The sequence below is a fragment of the Pavona decussata genome, unplaced genomic scaffold (genome assembly GCF_977016875.1).
Source record: "Pavona decussata unplaced genomic scaffold, jaPavDecu1.1 SCAFFOLD_143, whole genome shotgun sequence".
NCBI classification, from domain to species: Eukaryota; Metazoa; Cnidaria; class Anthozoa; order Scleractinia; family Agariciidae; genus Pavona; species Pavona decussata.
In genome coordinates, this window is record NW_028145556.1 from 2444147 (window position 1) to 2465232 (window position 21086).

Below are 21086 nucleotides of genomic sequence, written 5' to 3' on the forward strand. Positions count from 1 at the left end.
GTGTTTGTGTTGATATCTTGAAATGAAAACAGATTTAACTTACAGACATTAACAGTGGCTTATCTCCTGTAAGACTTCCAAATGCTTTTATCGCCTTTGCTGGCCACTTGTCCTCCTAAAGAGTAAACAAAAACAACAACAACAACAGTGAGCTAAGTGATCAACATTTTTTTTAGAAAATAGCATCGCTGCAAAAGAAACAAAAAAAAAACACTTATCTAATGGTAATTTAGAAAACAAAATTTGTTAGAACTACAAATCAGTAGCTGTAATGTGGATTGTATTGAAATAATAATTATAATAATAATAATAATAATAATAATAATAACTACTTATATAGCGCTTATCCAGTCTGTGATTAAAAGTTTTTTCCAACAGTGCGGTCAGTATGAAAACAAAATTTTTATAAAAAAATCTCCATATGAGCCTCACCAAGCTTTTTTATGAAACTTTTTGTACAATATATATTATTTCTTATTTAAAAAGCAACTACTAGGGTATAGTAATAAATTTGCTTGTCTATGCATCAGCAAATGGGTAAATATTTAAGTCAAAATACCACAAACTTAAGACTTTTTTTGGTTATTATTAAAATGTCATGTTATGAGTCACACAGGCTCTGGGATTTGGAAATAATGGCTGTGGAGGAGACTAAGATTTGGAGGATCTCAAAGGTTGTGATACTACTCTTGATTGCTTAATACTCTGCTAAAAAAATACCCAAAATGGTTCACAAACCTGAAAGGGGGGTACAATATCTGCTAAGGAACAGCACTGACCCAGTTCAGGAATGTTCAAAAATTCACTCTTCATCTTTCTCAGTCTGCAATAATCAATTACTACTGGTCAACACTTAACATCATGCCACAAATGTCAAGGAGACATCATTTAAACAGAAACCACCATCAGGAAGTTTATTATCTTTAATAACACATTTGACAATCAAAATGAAGTTCAGATCGTAAAACTCTTCAAATTATAATTAACAATGAGGTGGTCTACAAGGCAACAATATGCCCTCAAATTAAATTACCCCACACAAAAGATCAACAGAAAAATAACAAAACCTCAGACATAGAAATTTGTGTACACATCAATGCCTCTAATTTTATTGCTAGATGACATCATTGGACGCAATGCAAATGACTGAGTACCATACGTTACCTCCTCCCCCACGCTCAAGACGCTACAATCCTTTCAATAAGAAGCCTCCTGAACATAAGTCTGAAGACTGTTAATAGCTTAAAACAGCTCACCCTAACAGCTAGCCCTGTTTTAACTGTCAAACCTAATCACTACTGAAACACAAAATTCCCTCCAACAGTAAGCACCCCCACCCCACTCCCCCAAAACACTACGCCCCCTGAAAAAGTCAATTGACTGAATATCAGCCCAGATCTCACATTTGGAATTTATGTGTGGTAATAAGTAACTGACCAATAAAAATTTATGTTCAACTTCCTGAAAAAAAAAAAAAAAAACCCAAACGAACACAACCTATGGATCAACGTACAGACTAGAATCTCTCCTAACGGGCACCTCCATAATACAGACACCTCTCTATTATGGACAGTTCATTTGGTCCCTGAGAGAACAAAATCCATATAAAGCCTGTACATGTAGTTCTCTAAAACACACCTCTACAATAATAAGGACACTTACTCCTGTCCCCTTGGTGTCTGTTATAAAGAGGTTCGACTGTATTGCTGATACATACAAACAGTTGATCTATGTGATGATAATTTTACCTGTTAAGAGGAAGCCACTCACTATTGCCATAATCAATGTACTGCACCTCAACACACAGACCATTCTCCAAAGTAGGTACAACATTGGGATTGGAAGGTGAATATGCAGTTTTGATACATGCTCTGTACCACTGATTGTCTGTAGTGAACTGTGCACAGACCATGTCACCTGAAAATGAACCAATTCCATTTATTTTCCAAATTTGCACAGCTGCTTGAAATAGCTTCTTTTTTTTCACATTCAGCTTTATCTTCTCAAACTAAACAATTCAGACTAATTGGTGAAAACAAAGAAAAGTATGTTTGACAGAACCTTGTACACCAGGCCAGGTGGTAATTTCAGTAATTCTATTCAATTATTAATATTATTTCCTTGTTTACTTCTTGAAGTCTCTAGAAAAAATTGCTATCAAATTTGGATTTTTTTAAATTTATTTTTTGTGTTGTACTTCACAATAAAACACATTTTGTTGTTTCTGGACATCTATTGTTAGTTAAATGATTAAATACCTCTTATTAACTGAGTTCAGGGTCTGTACTGTAAGTTACAGACCAATTAGTTTTTTCCCCATTGATTTACAGCCCAATTGCGAAGCCCTCCGGCCGAAAAACAACATGAATAAACGAGGATCCGTAACTTACAGTATGGACCAAGAAAACAAGGTTAGTAAGATATTTATTGTATCTGTGAGGTTAACCGGCGCTGGTGTGCAGGAAAGGAAACTTTCAAATTTAGCGGGCTGTACAGTGAAATACAGCCTGCAAAATTGACCAATCACACCACATGTACCAACTGAGAGATATAATAAGAGTTAATAACATACCAAATTTGACATCATAAAGGAGATCATGAACATTCTCTGTGCTGTCGCAGTAAATATTGATTATGTTCATCATGATCTGGAGTTGTTCCATATCTGCTACTCTCTGAATCATAAACTGACAGGGATCTCGGATGTGTGTCACCAACACCAACTCATGGCGATCTAAACAGATAATGACCATTTGTTTCCTTAGACATAGATAACAATAATAGTGATAGCAGCATCAGCAACAGAAACGACAACTAAAGCAACAACAACAACAACAGTAACAACAAGATGTGTCCAGGAATGTAGGCTAACAAGATGCATGCTCTTTATGATAGACATCACAAAGTGTCCCCTAACCCTTTCCCTCAGCCAACAGAGGTTTCAATAAGGTTTTAAGCAGACGGCAAAAACTGCAAAGTACGCGGCTAATGGAAGTTCAATTTTACTCTAATTTTATTAATTTTGGAGAAAGTAGGTGGCGAATTTAGGTCAATTTGCTTGATATAGATGGTGAATTTCGCCAGTTGCCTGCTCTTATTGAAACCGCTGCCCAAACACAAATAATTCTGTCAAACAAGAAGTCATATGAAAATCAAAAATTATTCTGTCTAATATAAGTTGCATGTATTACTGGACATTAGTGGGTGGAAACACAAGAACAGCAACAACAAATATGGCAATTTCTTCCTCAGACATCCCTCCACAGAGGAACGTAAGTATAAGTACAATGGTGTCTAGTCACTCGGGAAATAAATTTACATCTCACAAGCTGAAACTAACATGCAAGATTTGCTCTGAGAATCTTAGAAGCTGTGATAGATCTAACTGTTCCAGTGTGTTGTATTTTTGCGACATTCTGATCTGCATTTTCCACTTCCTCCTTCTGTTCCTCTGAAACCTCCGTCAGTTCATGTTCTGCATCATCATTTGCTTCCTCCAAGTCTTCCTCGGTCAAATCACTGATCTTTTTCAATTCAAACCTGATAATTAAAATAAAAACATTCAAATAAAATAAAATAATTACAGTTCCACCAGGAAAGGAAAGTGGGAAGTACAATAGACTGTCAGCATGAGAATCTGTGATACAATACCTTTCCCTGCCTGTGTTTAGTGTCTTTGGGTATAAAAACCTGTTGCTGCAGAATACCCTTCTGAGCCAAGGCACATGAAGAGGTAACATGAATGTTAGAAGAATAATCTACTGAAAGAAATATTTGATGGTGACGTGGCCAGGGGGAGGTGTAGGAGGGTTTACTCCAAGCACAATATTTAAAGGGGAAGTCTCATGGGATTTTTGACCTGTTTGGTTAAAATTGGTGAAATAAGACCTTCACATAGCTACAAAACAATTTTAGAACAACGAGAGGAAAGAGATCAACTCAATTCTTGGAAAGAACAACTTGTGATCTGTTTAAGCGCATTTTGAAAACAAAAATATGAGAACTTGAAAAATGTTAGCCTAACATTTCAAGTTTCAATCCATTCCGTCACCAGCAATGTGTAGACTATATTTAATCCATAACATGTGCCCAATTTAGCCCTCCAAATGAGAGTTAATCCCTTCATAGGCAGACACAATGACACAATTCCCCTTCAATTCAAATTGATTAACACATGAGTAACTGGAAGCTTAATAAAACTGTACCTTGCACATGTACCAGTAGACACTGAACCATACTCTGAAATGGTATCACACAGCCCTTCACTAGCTTCAAATCTGTTGAATATACAATTTTTGTTTTGCTTTAATTCTGCAAAGCTACAGACTTGATTTCACTTTGATTTCCCTGCTACAAAACAATACAATACAATACAACATTTATTTTCAAGGAAGCCAAACAAACGAGCTCTAGTCAATTTAACGCAAACCTCTATAACTCACTTGACTTCATCTGCGTCTGATGGCACTGTAACTGCAAAGCATGGCATTTCTCGGAAACTTTCCAGCTGGCTCTTAAGCTGAACAACAAAAGATAATTTGAATAAATACATGTACTTGATGCTGTAAGGTCAATTGACAAACTTGTTGACACAAAATGAGTAAAAAAAGAGAAGTAATAGAGATTTACAATAAAATTATATATTATATTAACCTTATTTGCATTGTCAATCAGTTTCTGTGGCTGACCAATCAGAGTCTCTAAATCTACAAAACAATGACAAGTTTTTATTATGATTATGTAAAGAAGTAAATCTTGATCTATAATGTCATAAAAGACTGCCTCAAGACTGTCCTTACAAGGTCACTACTTGATCCAACACACAGGTTGTGAGAATATGGGAAATAATCACCAAAGATAAAATTCTTGACTTTTAAACAAATTCTCCAAACAAGAAACATAACAAAAGATATAGAGAACATTTAGGAGAATACACATGTTCACTTGATATTGGGAGTGTAGTGAGAGAATACTTCACTCTTCAGTACGCGCCAGGTTAGAATCCTGGACTAACTTTAATCTATAATCTGAGTGTTGTTAGTTTGTCACTTGCTCTAAGCACTTTTCTTCCCCAGGTTTTTCAGTTTTTCTTCAACTCAAATATCAACAGTTGTAAATTTCATTTTGATCTGGACATACAAGACCCACAGAATGGCTTGTCTCTATAAATGACATGTATTTAATTTTCTTAGTTTATAGCATTATATGTTGTTGTTGATCAATACCTTGAATAAAATCCTTTGCTTTTCGTAAATTCTCTGTTACTTCTTCTCGCTGTTCAACAAAGACAAAGACAAACACATGTTGAAGGGATTACATGCATGTCTCAAGGACTTTGATGATCTTTTGTCAAATTATTTTAAGGCCCCGTTTATATGGAGAAAAGTTGTCCTGGGAAAGAGGGTCACCCTCCCAGTTGAGTCAACTTTAGCAAGCGTTTATATGAGAAAAAGTTGAACCCTTTGCCTGAGCCAACAGCCCTCACGCATGCTCAGATTGTCTTGCCTTGACGGAGTTGACCCTGCTAGGCAAGCCAAAAGTTGGCCCGGCTAGGAGGGTGACCCTACCATCAAAAAAGGGTAGCTCGGGTAGTTGAGTGACCCTGTAATGCAACAATCTGATTTCTTTTATATATTATTGTATTATTTAATGATTTATGAGGCGAAGTTCCTCTAATTAAACTATATCTTAGTTATAAATTTGTAATATAATTAACATAGTTATAGTTTTGCAATGTATTTAACAATTACTGTTTTTCTTGTATTTTTTTTTTTAATTTCTTGTTTTTATTTGTATTTTAGTGGGAGGACCTTTCTGTTTATCATGTTTGGTGAAGTACTCCTCAATAAAGATTTTCATTATTTATTATTATTATTATTATTATTATTATTATTATTATGACTGCCGCTTAAACGCTAACCTAGTGTGTGTTTCAGAAAGTCGATGATGGCGTGAGCTTGTAAATTAGTATTTTAGGATCTCTTAATATTTTCATTTCATCAAAATTTTAGTCTATGATGGTGGAATGTGAATTGGTTATATATTATTATTTGTAAATAGGTTTTCTACGGAGATTTTAATAAAGTTTGAATTTATTATTATGGACGAACAAGAAGCAGAAGATCGGAGAACAAATCATATGTTATATTATTGACAGCTAGCTCTTTACCAGTTTCTCCAGATTCTTTTCTCCATTATGATGCACTTCAACACCATTGATGAGTGACTGTTCTCTGTAATAAAACACAACAGACACTAACTAATGTGATACCGACAATACTGGTTCACCAGCGTATGACAAAATATCACCTGTGCTTACCTTGTCTGCAAAGCGGCATGCAAGATCTGAAAGTGCTCCCGTATGTCATTCACAATGCTGTTATTTTCAGCCTTGACTTCAGGAAGTGCTCCACAAATTTTCTACAATACAAAGGAAAATACCTTCACTTCAACTTTTCCTATAAGAAGAGGGTTAAGGACTCGGGGCAAAAAAGAAGTGTTGGTGTAAATCTGAAGACAAGGTGAATGTAGGTTACAATTTCGTTGAAAAAAACTGATAGCACTCCCTTATGGAAAACTACCGAAAGAAATAATTATTAATAATTAACTGCAATTTAGCATAACCAAGCGAAGAGCAATCATAGTGTCTTGCCCAGTTAGGGTATGCACCCTAGAGATTCATGTACACGTACACAAGGAGCAAACTATCATCTACTAAACCATTGCATGTGTTACATGTGTGGTTTAATCCAAAGTATATTCAGGTTCAATCCAAGATACAAGGTAAGGATATATTACAAGTATTAGCATAGGCAAACTCATAAATAATTATCTGATTGGCTATACTAAGGCAATCCAATATTCAACAGACTTGCCATCTAACTGTTCAATAGGCAGATGCCATTTCCTAACAGACTACATGTCAAACAGTAGACATCCTCTAACACTGCTTAAATTCAGCCCCTTCCTCAAACCACTGGTTAAATCCTATACATTTTACTACTAAATTGCCCTAACCTTACCAGAGTTGAAGAATGCTGGCTGTCCAAGAGCATGGGACCTCCATGACTCAAGAGCCAAACAAGACTACTGCTGCACATGCGAAGGTAAGATCCTAGAGAGATCTGTTGAAACACACCTACCTGCACTGACTTGTCCAAGTGTGTGACTATAGTAGACACTTCATCAATTGAAGCTTGGAATTGGTTCTGAACTTCCTTGGCCTTGGTGTTCAAACATAGAGATTTACAGTCAGTTGAATTAATTTTTTTAAAGCCAGGTGACAGGATTAAACAAATACCTTCGTAAGGCACTCAAGAAACTTTTTTACAAACTACATTGAAACCCCGTTTTACGGACACCCACTTAATACGGACCCTCCTTATTATGGACAGTTTTCTTGGTCTCACTCCATACATTTTCCTTAAAATCAACCCGCTTAATAAGGACTCTCTGTAATAAGGACACTTTTCTGGTCCCAACGGTGTCCGTAATAACAGGCTTGACTGTACTGCATTTGGCTTGGGTTAAGTCCTGCAACAAACTAACATCCCATCCACAGGTAAGCAGAAATATTTTAAGAAACCAGATATAGCTACAGGCCTGATTAATGAGACTGGAAAATAACAACTCTCATTTACCCTACAGTGACCCCCCCCCCCCCCCCTCCAAGGCTTTCTTTTTTTTAATTATTCTCAAACTGTAAGTGGGTCATGCTGAGCATTTTGACGGTAAAGAGGAAGCATTACAAAAAAAAACTGTAGAGGCAATAATTTTGTAAGTTAAAACACAAAGGGCGCTCCTAATCAAGAACTGGAACCAACTCTGAACGTGCAATTAAACTTTGTCCATGCTAAGTTATTTACAAAAAAATTCGACTCAAAAAAGAATTTTAATTATTTTTCACTTATTCTATTTAACAAGCTGACGTTGTCTAATTGATTTATTGTAAAAAGGTTTGTATAATATTGCAGAAAAAGCTCCCCTCTCCTCTCTAGTAGGACCCACTTCTTGAGACCTTTACCATTGGTAATCTGCTTTAATATGGGGTCTTAGACTCTTTTGCAATTCATTCCTTGGCTTCTGTTTTTGTATGCCATAAATTTGTAATAATGATCAAGTTACAAACTCCCCTCCCCATACTCCACATGGCAATAATAAAAGCTTTAAGCATGGTGCCTTCTTTTGCTACTGCACATGCATTCTACAAATCTGAGTATGGTCTGAGAAACACGGGTTTCTTAACAGTAGTGCATGGTAAAATAAAGATATTTTTGTGCGCTTTATAACTAAGCGCAAAAGTAGATCAAGGCAAGGGTTATTGGAATCCAAAAAGAAAATTAGGGGTAACCACACAATTTTCAGAGATATAAAATTAAGCTTCAATATGGGAAAAATGCCCTACATCATTGTTTTGTATTTTGAGGCTTTTTAGAATATTATTGTTGCTTAATATCTCTGAACAATGTGTGGTTTCCCCCAAGTTTTTTTTTTTGAGATTGCAATAGTCCTCGCTAAGGTCTGCTTTTCCCACATTGCAATAAACTGCACAAAAATATGTTTGATTATAGGGGGCACTGTCCTTAACATATGTGCTCGCACTCACAATGTCGTCAATAGGAACAATAGCATGAGTTTGTCTCTCTCCAATAACCACACAATGTGAACACACAGGTTGATCTTCATCCTTATCATAAAACTCCAAAGGCCTGTTGTTATGCTTGAGACAACCAACTGCTGTATCGCTGCTGAAACAGAGAAACACCAGTCTTGGGTTATTGTAAAACAACTACATTCATTTAAAAGTTCCAAGCAAAAGGATGTAGATGAAAATTTTGCCTTTACAGTAAAAAACTAAGGTAATAAATTCATGGTGTTTTGCAAGCTAAGGAAAGTGATGTCACGTAAGGTGACTTTTATTTTTTAGGGAAGAAAACTAGAGAACACAGTGCAGACCTTTGGAACATGGACAAGAACTAGCAAAGTAACAAGCTTTATCCACATCTAGACCACATTTGTATTCTTGGTATTATGGATCTGGAACAAGTTTGTACACAAGGCTTAAGCAAGAGAATCTTTCCACTTGCAAATACTTTTTAAAATATCCCCACAAGAGCCTCCATTGCAAGCTAGATCCAGTTCAATATGGGGAAGCTTGGTTATTCTAACATTATTAATATTTATTAATTATTGGTTTCATTGCTTGGCCACTTCTTATCAACATTTTCTGTCATTTTACCATAGTTGGAAACAAAATTTGTTGTTTTTCAATGAGGAGAAATCTTCAAAATGCAGACTACGAAAGGTCCACCTTACTAAGAAAAATAATTCATTTTCTTTCTTACCTTGTCTGTACAACAGGTGTGGGAACATGTTTTCTCAAAGCATTGGAATAGGAATGCACCTGTGAATGAGCACAAATCAGGTTAAATTTACATTGCTGAGAAAGTAACAATGCATGAACACTCTTTGCACAGGTGCCACTCAAAATTTTGAAGACATATGTGACATGACTACACAGAATAGTTACTGCTGTACACGCACTGATCACCCAAATTGTGGAACATTTTACTTAAACCTCAGACCCTACAACAATACTTTTGTTCTCTAGGTACATGTAATTTCTAGGAGACTATTTGGACTTTACCAAACATGTTTACAGTGCTAGCACTGGCATTATTAGCGCTGATTGACATAAATAAGCTGCAGCTTCCATACACACATAATACGAACCTACATTACGTCATCGCCATGAGCACAGTCACAATATCTCTTGGAGGAAAACGCCAATTTGTAGTGTTATTAGTTCATTCTTGTGGATTGAGATGAATATTTTTAATCAAATAGAGGTAGACTTGGATAGAATAAGTTGGTAAGTTAAGGTTATTTGAACGGATCACAAGGTTACTTTTATGAAAAAATACTTTTTGCAGCCTAATCCAAGTTGACTTAATTTCTTATAAACAATTTTAAAAAACAGAAAAATGAAATCTTAAAAAATTATCTGAACCAGTTATTGATTCTACACTCTAGAAGAGTAGGGATGGCACAGTGGTGAGAGCGCTTGCCTCCCACCAAAGTGACTTGGTTTTGTTTCCTGGACTTGCATCATATACATGTGGATAGAGTTTGTTGTTGGTTCTCATTCTTGCTCTGAGATGCTTTTCTCTGGCTACCCCAGTTTTCCCCTTGATTTCCTCAAAACCAACATTTCCAAATCCCTATTTGATCTGGAGAGTGTGTTTCCAATTACTGCTCTGCACCAGACACATTGACAGTTAAAGTGAAATACTTATTTTTTACTTTTATTCAAAAACTGATTCATAATTCATAAGCCCATTGACCTATCAAATGGTCGATAAAACATCACGTGCAGTGGTTTTAAAACCCAATAAAACCTCCTCCTTATTAGTATGCAGTGTTTAATGTTTTTCTTGTATGCTAATTTCTAATGTTCACAAAAGCATCATTGTTATGAACTCCCTTGACACACGCTTTTCCAGGAATGTTTTTGAAGCCGGTTCAAAAGCTCGCAGTACATGTTTTATCCAGTCTAAAACCACCACAACATTACTTAAACCATGACTTGTAGCATTGCCACATTTGAAAGCATGAATTACCCTTTCAAAACACGCACTGCAGTACACTGTCTCGCACTTATTACAACTGCATGATGCTGTTCCCCTGGAACACTCTTCACACTTCACACCTGAAAATGAAACATGAACAAGTATCTAAGTATCTTTACATGTACATAGTATTGTTATAGTACTGTATTTTAACTACATAATTTAGGAATTATATCAGCTGAAAACGAGTCTGACAAACAGTCTTTATTATTTTATAACAGAACCACACCAATATTAATTTAAAAACTAATACAAAATGCCAAGTATACTCCTTTAAAAACTTAACAGTAATATTCCAACATCACTAAATATATTAACAGGACAGCAGTACACTGCTAACTCAACTATATACAACTGGTGAAAGGACAACCAAAAAAAGTAACATCCCTCTAAAAGGTTTGAATTCATCAAGGGTAACTACTATACTAGGGGCAGGTTTGTAACTAAAGGTAAAAAAAAAAACTTGAGAATGATGTATTATTCAAAGTGACATAGGCATGTACCCAGAAAAAGGAAATCCGAGTGCTTCTATCAGGAGTCGAACCTAAGACCTTCTGATTACTAGTTCGGATGCTCTACTACTGAGCTACAGGAGACTCGTGTGAGCTAAGGCCATTAAACTAGGTTCATGGGACAAACACCATGCATACTGCTAGGATTGGAATCAACTACAATATTTGTAATTAAATAAGTGAGAGAGCTCAGCCTCTTAATTTACTTTATCAACACTGAACTGTTGAAAAACATGTAAGTAATGGGCAAAGTGATCTACATGTAAAATAATATTATAAACACAATAATTCTTATCGGGCTGTTTCTCCTGTGATAGACTGGGTTAGCTTTTAACTACAAATGTCATTCACTAAATGAAGGGTTTTGCATGTTGTTGAGTAAATCCTAACTTCACGGCAGCTAAGATTTAAAACAGCTGAAAATTGTTTCAAGTACACTTGTGTATTTTACAAACTTATATTTAAACAAACACACTTAAACCATTACCTAATTCACTGTTGTAAAAGACACTTGTCTTGTTTTACAAACAAAGACACTATATTAACATAAACTAAGATTTTTTGTATACAATTTTAGGACTTTGTATTATTTCTCCTTAACTGCAATCTTGGACAAAACTAGTTGCAATGGTGCGCATAGATTTCAATCTCACTTAAGGAAAACACTGTCTGGAGAGTAGAAAACCTTCACTCCCCCCTTCCTTCTTTCCCTCACTCAATATTGCTTGGAAGGTTGGATGATTACCCAGCCTTTTTTTCCAGTGGTGGACTAACACTGATAAGAGGGAGGGAGGGGAGGGCGGGGGTGAGTTGTTGACGCATCTCTGTAGTGGTGGAATTTGTAGGTGGATTAAAAGTGTCTTAACAGTTTTGTCCAAGATTGTAGGTGTTGCTTAACAGATCAAAAGTTGAACCAAACAGCTGAAACAAAACAAGATGCATGAACCCACATTTCTTAACAAATAAATTTAAAGCACTTTTTACTAACTGGATATATTGTTAAGAGATGGTAATGGTAATAGTAATGCATTTATATACCGCATTTTCTATTCATATATATTCAAATGCGGTTTACATCAGCATTTGTCCATTAGCGACCTCATCCTACCCACCCAACTCATGAAATCATGAAACAGCACAAAGAACAGAACAGCACACCGGGAACTCCATGCCCTACTCTTTGCAATTAGTGTCTGGGTTCTTTAACGTCCCACAGGGTTATGAACATTGAAGTGTTGTGAGACGGGGCCTACGGTTTATCGTCCTTATCCGAGAAGACTAGAAAGTCTAACCATTCGCAGATGACATTACAAAGGCGGCACTTTCTCCTCAGTTATTTAAAGACCCTGATTGTTGGTCTAGCCGGGGTTTGAACCCACAACCTCCCGCACGTCAGTCCGATACCCAATCAAAATGAACTAACCGGTCAGCGGTTGGTAACAATATGACATCAATGACAATCACTAAATTAGGTGTAAATAAGCAAGTGTTTTGAATATATGGTAAATGATCAGAGATGGCAACTTGGATAAATGAATCGATGTATAAGCATTCTCAAGTCAAAATAAACTCAACTGCAATGCTTTCCTTTGGTGCCATTTATTATGTCTTCGCTGTTCAGCGGTCAAGTAAGATGGCCGCAAAATCTTGAGCTCGGGAGAAAGATCACCAATATTAAGCTTATGTTTCTTTTCTTCTACTTTTCTTTTTAATTACTACATTTATTGTGCTTAAGTGTTATCGGTTCCAGAGCAAAGGGCAAAAAAGGTGGTGAGCAGGATTTTGAAACATTTGTTCGTGAGTCTCTTGGTTCGCTTTGCGACAACATGCAAGCACAGGAACAATTGGTGGAAGAACCTAGCTCATTAAAAGCCAAAATCGACTCTAATGCCATAAAGCTCTCGGATGTCCAGAAAAAACAGGAGTCATTTGCTTTGAAGTATGAAAAGATTAACAGGGAGTTACACAAGAACAGTTGTAAAATCAACAAGATCGAGAAAGACCTAAAAGACAACACCTCCATCATCAACTCACTCTACGAAAGACTGTTGGCCACGGAGCGTTACTCTAGAGGTTACAACCTAAGATTTTACTGAACGTCAGCAAGAAGACTGCATCGATACACTTGCAAGTATCCTCTCATATGATCTCAATTTAGAGCTAGTGATTGAGAACGCACATAGAGTCTGTCCACAGAGGGAGGATGGAACCCCTCGCCCGACCATTGCTAAGTTTGTTTTTAGACCAGGGAGACGTAATATACTAAGAAGAAAGAAAGATCTTAAGAATGGGGTGTACATTTCAGAAGATCTAATCCCTGAAAACAGGAAAAGGAAAACAGAGTTGAAAGATGTTATGAAGCAAGCATATGAGAGCAGAAACAAGCCTAATTTTCACAATGGAAAGTTGTACATACAGTAGATGGAGTATTACATCGCGGCTGAATGGCACTCAGGCAGTATCAAGTCCATGACATGGATTATTATTGAACTAGCAATAATTAAGATGATATAGTAGCTTATTTATAAGTTTATTTAATATTTTTTTGACCGATTTTCAATCTGCAAATGAGCCACATTACAGACGATCCAGATTTGCATTTACAATGCTTTAATGACCATGGGATTCTTGTGGCTACTGCCTTCTGGGAAGGCAGTAGCCACTACAGTAATCAAAGGTTCCTGTGAGCCAACTCGCGAATGCAGATGACATATCAGTAATTGAAATTTAGACAGCTACAGAAACTTCCTTGAAAGCTAAAAGAAATTATATCTTTGCCCGATTATGTAACGAGAAATAACCATTCTTGCACTATAAAAATGATTGTCAAATTATTCTCTACAGATTGAATAAGATTATTCTGAGGCGCCGATTAAAAAAAAATCAAGTGTTTTTTTATTCAAAGTTCATAGAAGCACGCCATGTGCAGCTACGTCATGCAAATTTGTGTTCAATAGTCCGTGGCTATTGGATTTTGCGATCAGGCTAGTGGATTCTGACCATCACTTGCCCGATGGGCAAGTGAAGTTTTTTTGGGAATTAAAATTACAAAATTACTGTAGGGCACACTTTTTTTAACTTCCAGGTAGATTTGTGCTTTTCAAGCCGATCTCACAAAGGGAAATCTGTTCAACAAAGTATCGCATTACACTTCATGCCCAACATAAATGAGCGCAAGTGGAATAATTGTGCAAGAAATATTGCTAGATCGTACTGATTTTGCTTTACAAGAAAAACCAGCAGACAATTTAATGGTCGCCATTTCTCGGCCATGGTATAATGGCTCATATACCATGGCCGCTAAGCCAATCAAATCCCTCAAATTGCATTATATAATGATTCAGTTTTTAGTAATATAGAATATAGAGACTTAAAAAAATTTAAGAGTAAATCGTTTAAAGCAGATCTAAGGAAAGAAGACTGGAGGACACTCCTAAATTGTACAAACAGTAACGACGGTTTATCTAGATTTGTCTACAAATTTAACAAAATAAGTAACAAACATGCTCCTATCAAAGCATTTAAAATAAAAAATAAATCTTGTAAACCGTGGACAACCTCTGGTTTAAAAAAATCTATTAAAACACAAGATAATCTTTATAAAAAATGGCTAATTACATGTGACATATCTTGGCATAATAAATACAAGTATTATCGCAACAACATAGCTTCCATAAACAGACATTATCGTTATCTTTTTTACAATAATGTTTTATCTGATTCCAATAATACCAAAAAATGTGGGATAACATTACTTTTATTATAAATAAAAAACGACTAAATTCTCACATCGATAAACTTAAGACAAATAACAAGCATTATAATCAACCTACTTCAATAGCAAATGCGTTAAATAACTATTTTGGTGATATTCCCTCTAAGCTAGCATCTGCTTTACCAAAATCCAACCACCATTTCAGGTCTCATTAAACTCATAAAAATTATTTTAGCAAAATTAGTGAAGTTGAAGTGTTTCTTCTACTCCAAACTCTTGATAAGAAAAAATCCTTTGGTGTAGATGAAATCCATCCATTCTTACTTTCCACCGCGGCAATAGAAATCTTCAAACCTCTTACGGATATAATTAACTTATCAATTACCCAAGGAGTGTTTCCTGACAGTCTAAAAGTTGCAAAGGTCATTCCAATATTTAAGCAAGGTTCTCAGTTGCTTCCCAATAATTATCGACCAATTTCCGTGCTTCCTGCCTTACTGCAAGGCAGTAATATTAAGCTAGCATCTGCTTTACCAAAATCCAACCACCATTTCAGGTCTCATTTAACTCATAAAAATTCAAAATTTTATTTTCGCAAAATCAATGAAGTTGAAATGTTTCTTCTATTCCAAAATCTTGATAAGAAAAAATCCTTTGGTGTAGATGAAATCCATCCATTCTTACTTTCCACCGCGGCAATAGAAATCTTCAAACCTCTTACGGATATAATTAACTTATCTATTACCCAAGGGGTGTTTCCCGACAGTCTAAAAGTTGCAAAGGTCATTTCAATATTTAAGCAAGGTTCTCGGTTGCTTCCCAATAATTATCGACCAATTTCCGTGCTTCCTACCTTAAGTAAAATTTTTTAAAAATGTGCCTTAAATCAAAATTGATGTTCCACTTTTCTTTTCATAATCTTATTACCCCCAATCAGTATGTCCTGGGGGTTCTAACTTTTGAGACTAGGGATGAAATCATAAATAGTGACCATTTGACAAGTGAAAGCTACTGAGCAGTACTTTCCTGTGGTGCTGTTTATTATGCTGTGCCAGCTGATTCTAACTTTTGTGTCCGTGGATGAAATATTGGATAAAGCGTGAACAATAAAACATCCAAATGAAAGTTACTGAGATATTTTGTTGTTGTACCTTTTATTATGCTTTCGATTTCAATACAGCAAGGGCCAGTTATTTAAACAGAGTCTAACTTAGGAGGCGGCTTAAGACAATCAGTTGGCCTCTATATCTGCTTATAAGTGGTTTATTTTAAGTAGATAAATACTTTTCTAGTCTGGGATGCAAGCCTTCTTGTTACTGTTGGCAGTCGACAGTGTTTAGAAATGATTGTTGGCAAAATTGGAAAATGGCTTAAAACATGGTTTTGTTAAACACCATCTATACTATCTTTTTAATTAATAACTGACACTAAAAGTCTGTGGATAAAACCTGGAAAAGTGAACTTTCAAAATAGTGAAAGTTATCTCAAAACTATTAAGCAAAATGCTAAAATTGATATTCATGTTAAATGTACAGTTGTGTACTGCTGTTTATTCTGTTGTACAAAACATTATTAGCATACCCCTCTTGGAAAGCAGCTTTAAGGTGATGGTGCTTGCGTGTTTAAATAAAGATTGATTAATTCATTTCACATGAGCCTTGAACCATTCAAAAGATAGCTAATGGACACGGCATTTTCACAAGATTAAATAAAACAAAATAGTTAAATAGTTTAATTTCAATACTTTTATAAAACATTTTCATTGATGGTGAATGGGTCTAATGCAAGGTGTAAAGCTTTGTGAAAAACTATAAAAAACACCCACACACACAAACCCACATGCTCATGACAGAACTTTTTTGTTTCATGCCCTGTGTTGATTTATCTAGTAAATAGGCTAAATGGTGCCTTTTACAAAAGTTTCAAGTACACCTGCCATGAATGAAAAAGGACAATAAGCTTCTTTAAATAGGGAAAATGAACATATTGTGTTACTATCTCCTGTTTGAATAGCAAATCAAGCAGCAAAATGGACATCCATACATAAATTAAGAAACAAGTTAGAATAAAATGCTGTTTAACATATGCTGTGTACAGCAATCAACACCAGTTACAGTATTTTCAAATTAACATAATTATAAAAATTTCAAAGTAACAGGGCACTATAAAAGCACATCAAGGAGCATTTTTACAGCTTTTGTCAGATAGCAAATATTCGTTTTCCACTTTGTGTAACAGAACACCCGGAAAATTAGAGCCAAGTGCCTTCAATTTGGCATTTTTGGAACACACATAAAGCTCAGCAAATACTGAGCCAGCATCCGTAAGGAGATCTATTTACACTACATTGAATATAATACTGAGCTCAATTTGGTAAAGAATCTTAATTACATGTATTCCTTCTGGATTAATACTTCCAACCACAACAGTACTCCAAAGGTAAGGAACAGAAAATCATTATTAATTAGGTAAAAAAAAGTATGAAAATACCATCTGGATGATAAAATCATTATTAATAATTAGTTCAAATGAAAAATACTGTTTTTAAATATATCCAAGGACTAACTTTTTACCCTAAAACAAATTAATTTCCTGCAGTAATTTTCAGGTCTACGATAATTATATAATTTTCTCGCATCAGAGGTTACATGTCAAAAAGTAATAAATAAATCATTTTGTGAAAGTGAAAAAGGGATGGTTTCATCCACAGTGATCCGTCGCACCAGATCTGACAATAATTAACCTATAGACAACCTCCTTTTTACTTCCACACAGCTCAGTGGCAGACCATCTAAACTAACAGGTTCGATTCCTGTTTGAGAACACTGATTTTCTTTTTTCAAGTATACCTGTGTCACTGACTAAAAAAGAAAAACATCTCATATCATTTATTCACCAGGCTTACAACATAACATCACATTTCTTTCAATGTGCATATGCCACTCATCAACATTGAAACCGTAGCAGCATGCAGGGTGTCTGTCATGTGAACCTAGTTTAAAGCCTTAAGCTCCCACAAATCTCCTTCAGCTCAGTGGTAGAGTATTCAAACTTAGTACAGTTAATAGTGATCAGAAGTTATATGTTCAACTCCTGTTGGGAGAACTTGGATTTTGTACTCTTGAGTCTATGTCACAGACTGAAAAAATACCTCTATCATTGTCACAGAGTTGTTAACAAAAACTTAGGCTTTTAAAAGAGTGTGGCCAATGTGCGAGCCAGCGAGCCAAACATGCAAGCCATGCGAGGCATGCGAGGCAGACGTGCGAGGCATGAACAAAACATGCAAGGCTTGCGAGGCATGAACAACCCCCAACATAAATGCTAACCGTTAAGCTAACCGGGGAGCTATTTAAGCTAACCTGAGTGCTATTTAGGCTAACCGGAGTGCTTTTTAGGTTTAGACACTGTAAAGTTGAAAATTTTGATATTTTATGTTGTCTGCGATAAACAGAAACTTTGGCAGAAATAGTCGAATCGTACTCCCAAAAGATGCAATAGCTTTTACAGTTGTATTCCAAACAAAAATGCACCATGGGAAAGAACCCTAAAAGCAAAAACTCAAAAAAACTCAAGAAGTCACTTTGAAGACAGAAACTACATGTAAGGTCATATTTTAATCTTAAGGGCTGTGTGCAAGAGGGGAACAAAATTAATGCAATTTGGTCATGAAATTTTAATTACTCCAAATCATCCCCCATTTTGTCTTTCCAAATAGACAGAATGAAGCAAAATGTTGTCATCAGGTGAACATGCTAAATAAATGGAACAAATTAGCTAATAACTTTTTTGGGAGGAAGGGGAGGGAAGAGGAAAAAATAATAATTACTGCCTACTTGAGTAGATTCATTCACTGACAGGTAATTCACCTCATACACCTTATTCCAAAATGGCTACCATTTTAATATTCTTTTGTTGGCATTCAAATTAGCCCTTCAGGCTCCTCACCTTATTCTTACATTCAAAAATCAAAAGAATATTTTACCTTGAACGAGGCAAGAAGACTAATTTGAATGCAAACAAAAGAATATTGAAATGGAAGCCATTTTGGAATAAGGTTTATGCATTTCATATCCCTGTCTGTAGAATAGAACAGAGCTGGAGCTAATCAGATCTCAAGGCCAAATCATTTACATCCTTCTTGGGGTATAGGATGGTAAATTCAAGACTGTGAGACCCTTGTTTAAAAATCGGTGGCCATGACTACATTGTTTTCATAATTTTCAAGCCCACGACTTTACCTAAAAAAATACAAGCCTAAAACATTAGTGACTCTGTGAGCTTCTGAGAGCTGGACAATTTTCAAGTCAATAGTACCAAAAACAAGGTTGTCATTCTTAATCCATGTGTTTGTTGTTCATCACTACAAACACAAATAGACTAGAACCTTTAGCCCACCAATTTGCAAGATTTTGCGACTCAAATATTCAAAATTTGAGACTACAAAATGATCCAAATTCCAGCGAGCACGAGATTCCAAGTCACTAACTTTAAGTTGCGAGAATCCAAGACTCAGTTAATATTTTTCGAGACTGATTGTTTTCAACAGACCATTCTATATCCCTCCTTTTTGCGCCAAGACCTTCAATTTCTTTCACACAAACTATCCAAACAGTGGATCATAGAGTGATGAAACAGTTGTATGAAATTCAAACTTGAGGTGGTTTGATTCTTACAATGAGATAGCCATTTTTTATCTTCCAATACATATAGGTAACATTGAACATGTGATGAAAAAAATTCAACTTGCTGCAATTCCAATGATTCATAATTTATGTATGAATCACCACAACGTCACCTTTGCTTATTTGATGGAAAACAGAATGATTGCTGTCTATTACTGAACATCTAATAGTCACACGACTAGGCTACTGTGGATGATATGAAATATCTTCTCAATCAGGAAGGACGGACTCCAATTGGACATGAAAAATCCCCCTCCCCCCAACTTTTTTTTTTTTTTGTTATTTAATTTCTTTTCAGTTGCCTGTCACTTATAGGGTTATTAAACTGGGTAATCTCTTCTTTGGGTATTAAAAATCAGCTGAATCTACACAAACTGTTGCAAATGAGAATTTGTGGATGTGATATAGTGCACAACTCAAGTTCAACCTTTTAAGAACAGTGACCGCCATGTATACAGTGTCTCTTTTACTTAAAACCTCTTTGCTTCTTTGAACTATTTTTCGTGTCGGTCACCATGCAGTACTTGTATAATTTATTATAATGCAGCAATTGGACTTTTTTATCTCATAAATACAGACTGTACATGGTAAACAAGGAGCAACTGTCCCAAGACTATGAAGTCAACCAAACACTTTTTTGTACTAACAATAATATTTAATTAGCGGGTACTGACAGAACTTATTTCAGAATTGTGTCTATTTAATGCAGTCGTGTATGTCAATCAACTAATGAAGTCCAATATTCGACTTTCTCCACTAGATGAAGGCTGCAGTTGTGTTTCTGGCTTTCTTCATAATACCCTTCATAACCTGTCAGACCAATCGAACCCTGAAAAGGTGCATAGCTAAATGTGAGCTGGACCCAAACACATTACTGTGCATACAACATCTGTGCCCTGGAGTATCCTGTAAAAGTTGTTACCAGAGGCGTGAACGGTGCAAGAAATGCTGCCGGGGACTGCAGAACAACATGTGTCATACTAACTGAGCTATCAAGATGCCCATTTATGCCTGCTTAAGAGTGATAGCACTCATTGATTATTGCCGAGAAAACTTGCATGTATTGAACAGATTGAGCTCTTATTTAATGGAGACTAGACATTTCTTTTAGGAAAGACTATTTAGCTGCATTCAATTTATGTATGTAGTGGTTAAGTGTATAATTATAGTAAAACACTAACAGAAGACAACAGATAGCTCTTACAGTGTTAAGAACACTTGTGTAAAGAGTCACAGCTGTAATAAAGAGGGCTAAAAGCTTAGCTGAACGTCATGTGTTACTACCTTAGTGAACTAGTTGACTAAAAGCTACAGTGTAGACAAAAGAGGTTCACAACTGATGGCAAATGTGAGACTTGGTGATACAGGAAGACCAACAATGATTATTTCTTGCAAGCCCAGGACTTTTTTTTTAGCCTTCTGCAGCGTTATCCATGAAGGTGCACAACAAATCCTCCTGGACAGGTCACAGGTCGAAGGAAGCTCTCTCTTACTTCCCAGTTGTAAAATACAATTATAGTAAGATAAGGAGATTTTATGAAACCAT

The 21086-nt window shown here is 35.8% G+C and overlaps 1 protein-coding gene across 3 annotated transcripts in view; it reads right to left on the bottom strand.

Moving 5' to 3' along the window:
* Nucleotides 1–21086, bottom strand: part of LOC146466578 (tudor domain-containing protein 1-like) — a 45669-nt gene that overhangs the window by 20825 nt on the left and 3758 nt on the right. For 2 of the 3 annotated variants that reach the window (XM_085127017.1, XM_085127018.1), the window contains exons 4-18: nucleotides 10620–10708; nucleotides 9345–9403; nucleotides 8606–8744; nucleotides 7143–7223; nucleotides 6320–6420; nucleotides 6170–6233; nucleotides 5226–5274; nucleotides 4654–4706; nucleotides 4443–4519; nucleotides 4206–4277; nucleotides 3341–3540; nucleotides 2573–2734; nucleotides 1749–1917; nucleotides 739–823; nucleotides 44–115 (exon numbers count right to left, since the gene is read on the bottom strand). In XM_085127017.1, coding sequence (XP_084983143.1) covers nucleotides 44–115; nucleotides 739–823; nucleotides 1749–1917; nucleotides 2573–2734; nucleotides 3341–3540; nucleotides 4206–4277; nucleotides 4443–4519; nucleotides 4654–4706; nucleotides 5226–5274; nucleotides 6170–6233; nucleotides 6320–6420; nucleotides 7143–7223; nucleotides 8606–8744; nucleotides 9345–9403; nucleotides 10620–10708 — 1472 coding nt within the window. Of the gene's footprint in view, nucleotides 1–43; nucleotides 116–738; nucleotides 824–1748; nucleotides 1918–2572; nucleotides 2735–3340; nucleotides 3541–4205; nucleotides 4278–4442; nucleotides 4520–4653; nucleotides 4707–5225; nucleotides 5275–6169; nucleotides 6234–6319; nucleotides 6421–7142; nucleotides 7224–8605; nucleotides 8748–9344; nucleotides 9404–10619; nucleotides 10709–21086 lie in introns of all 3 variants that reach the window. The other variant, XM_085127016.1, reaches the window with a different exon arrangement.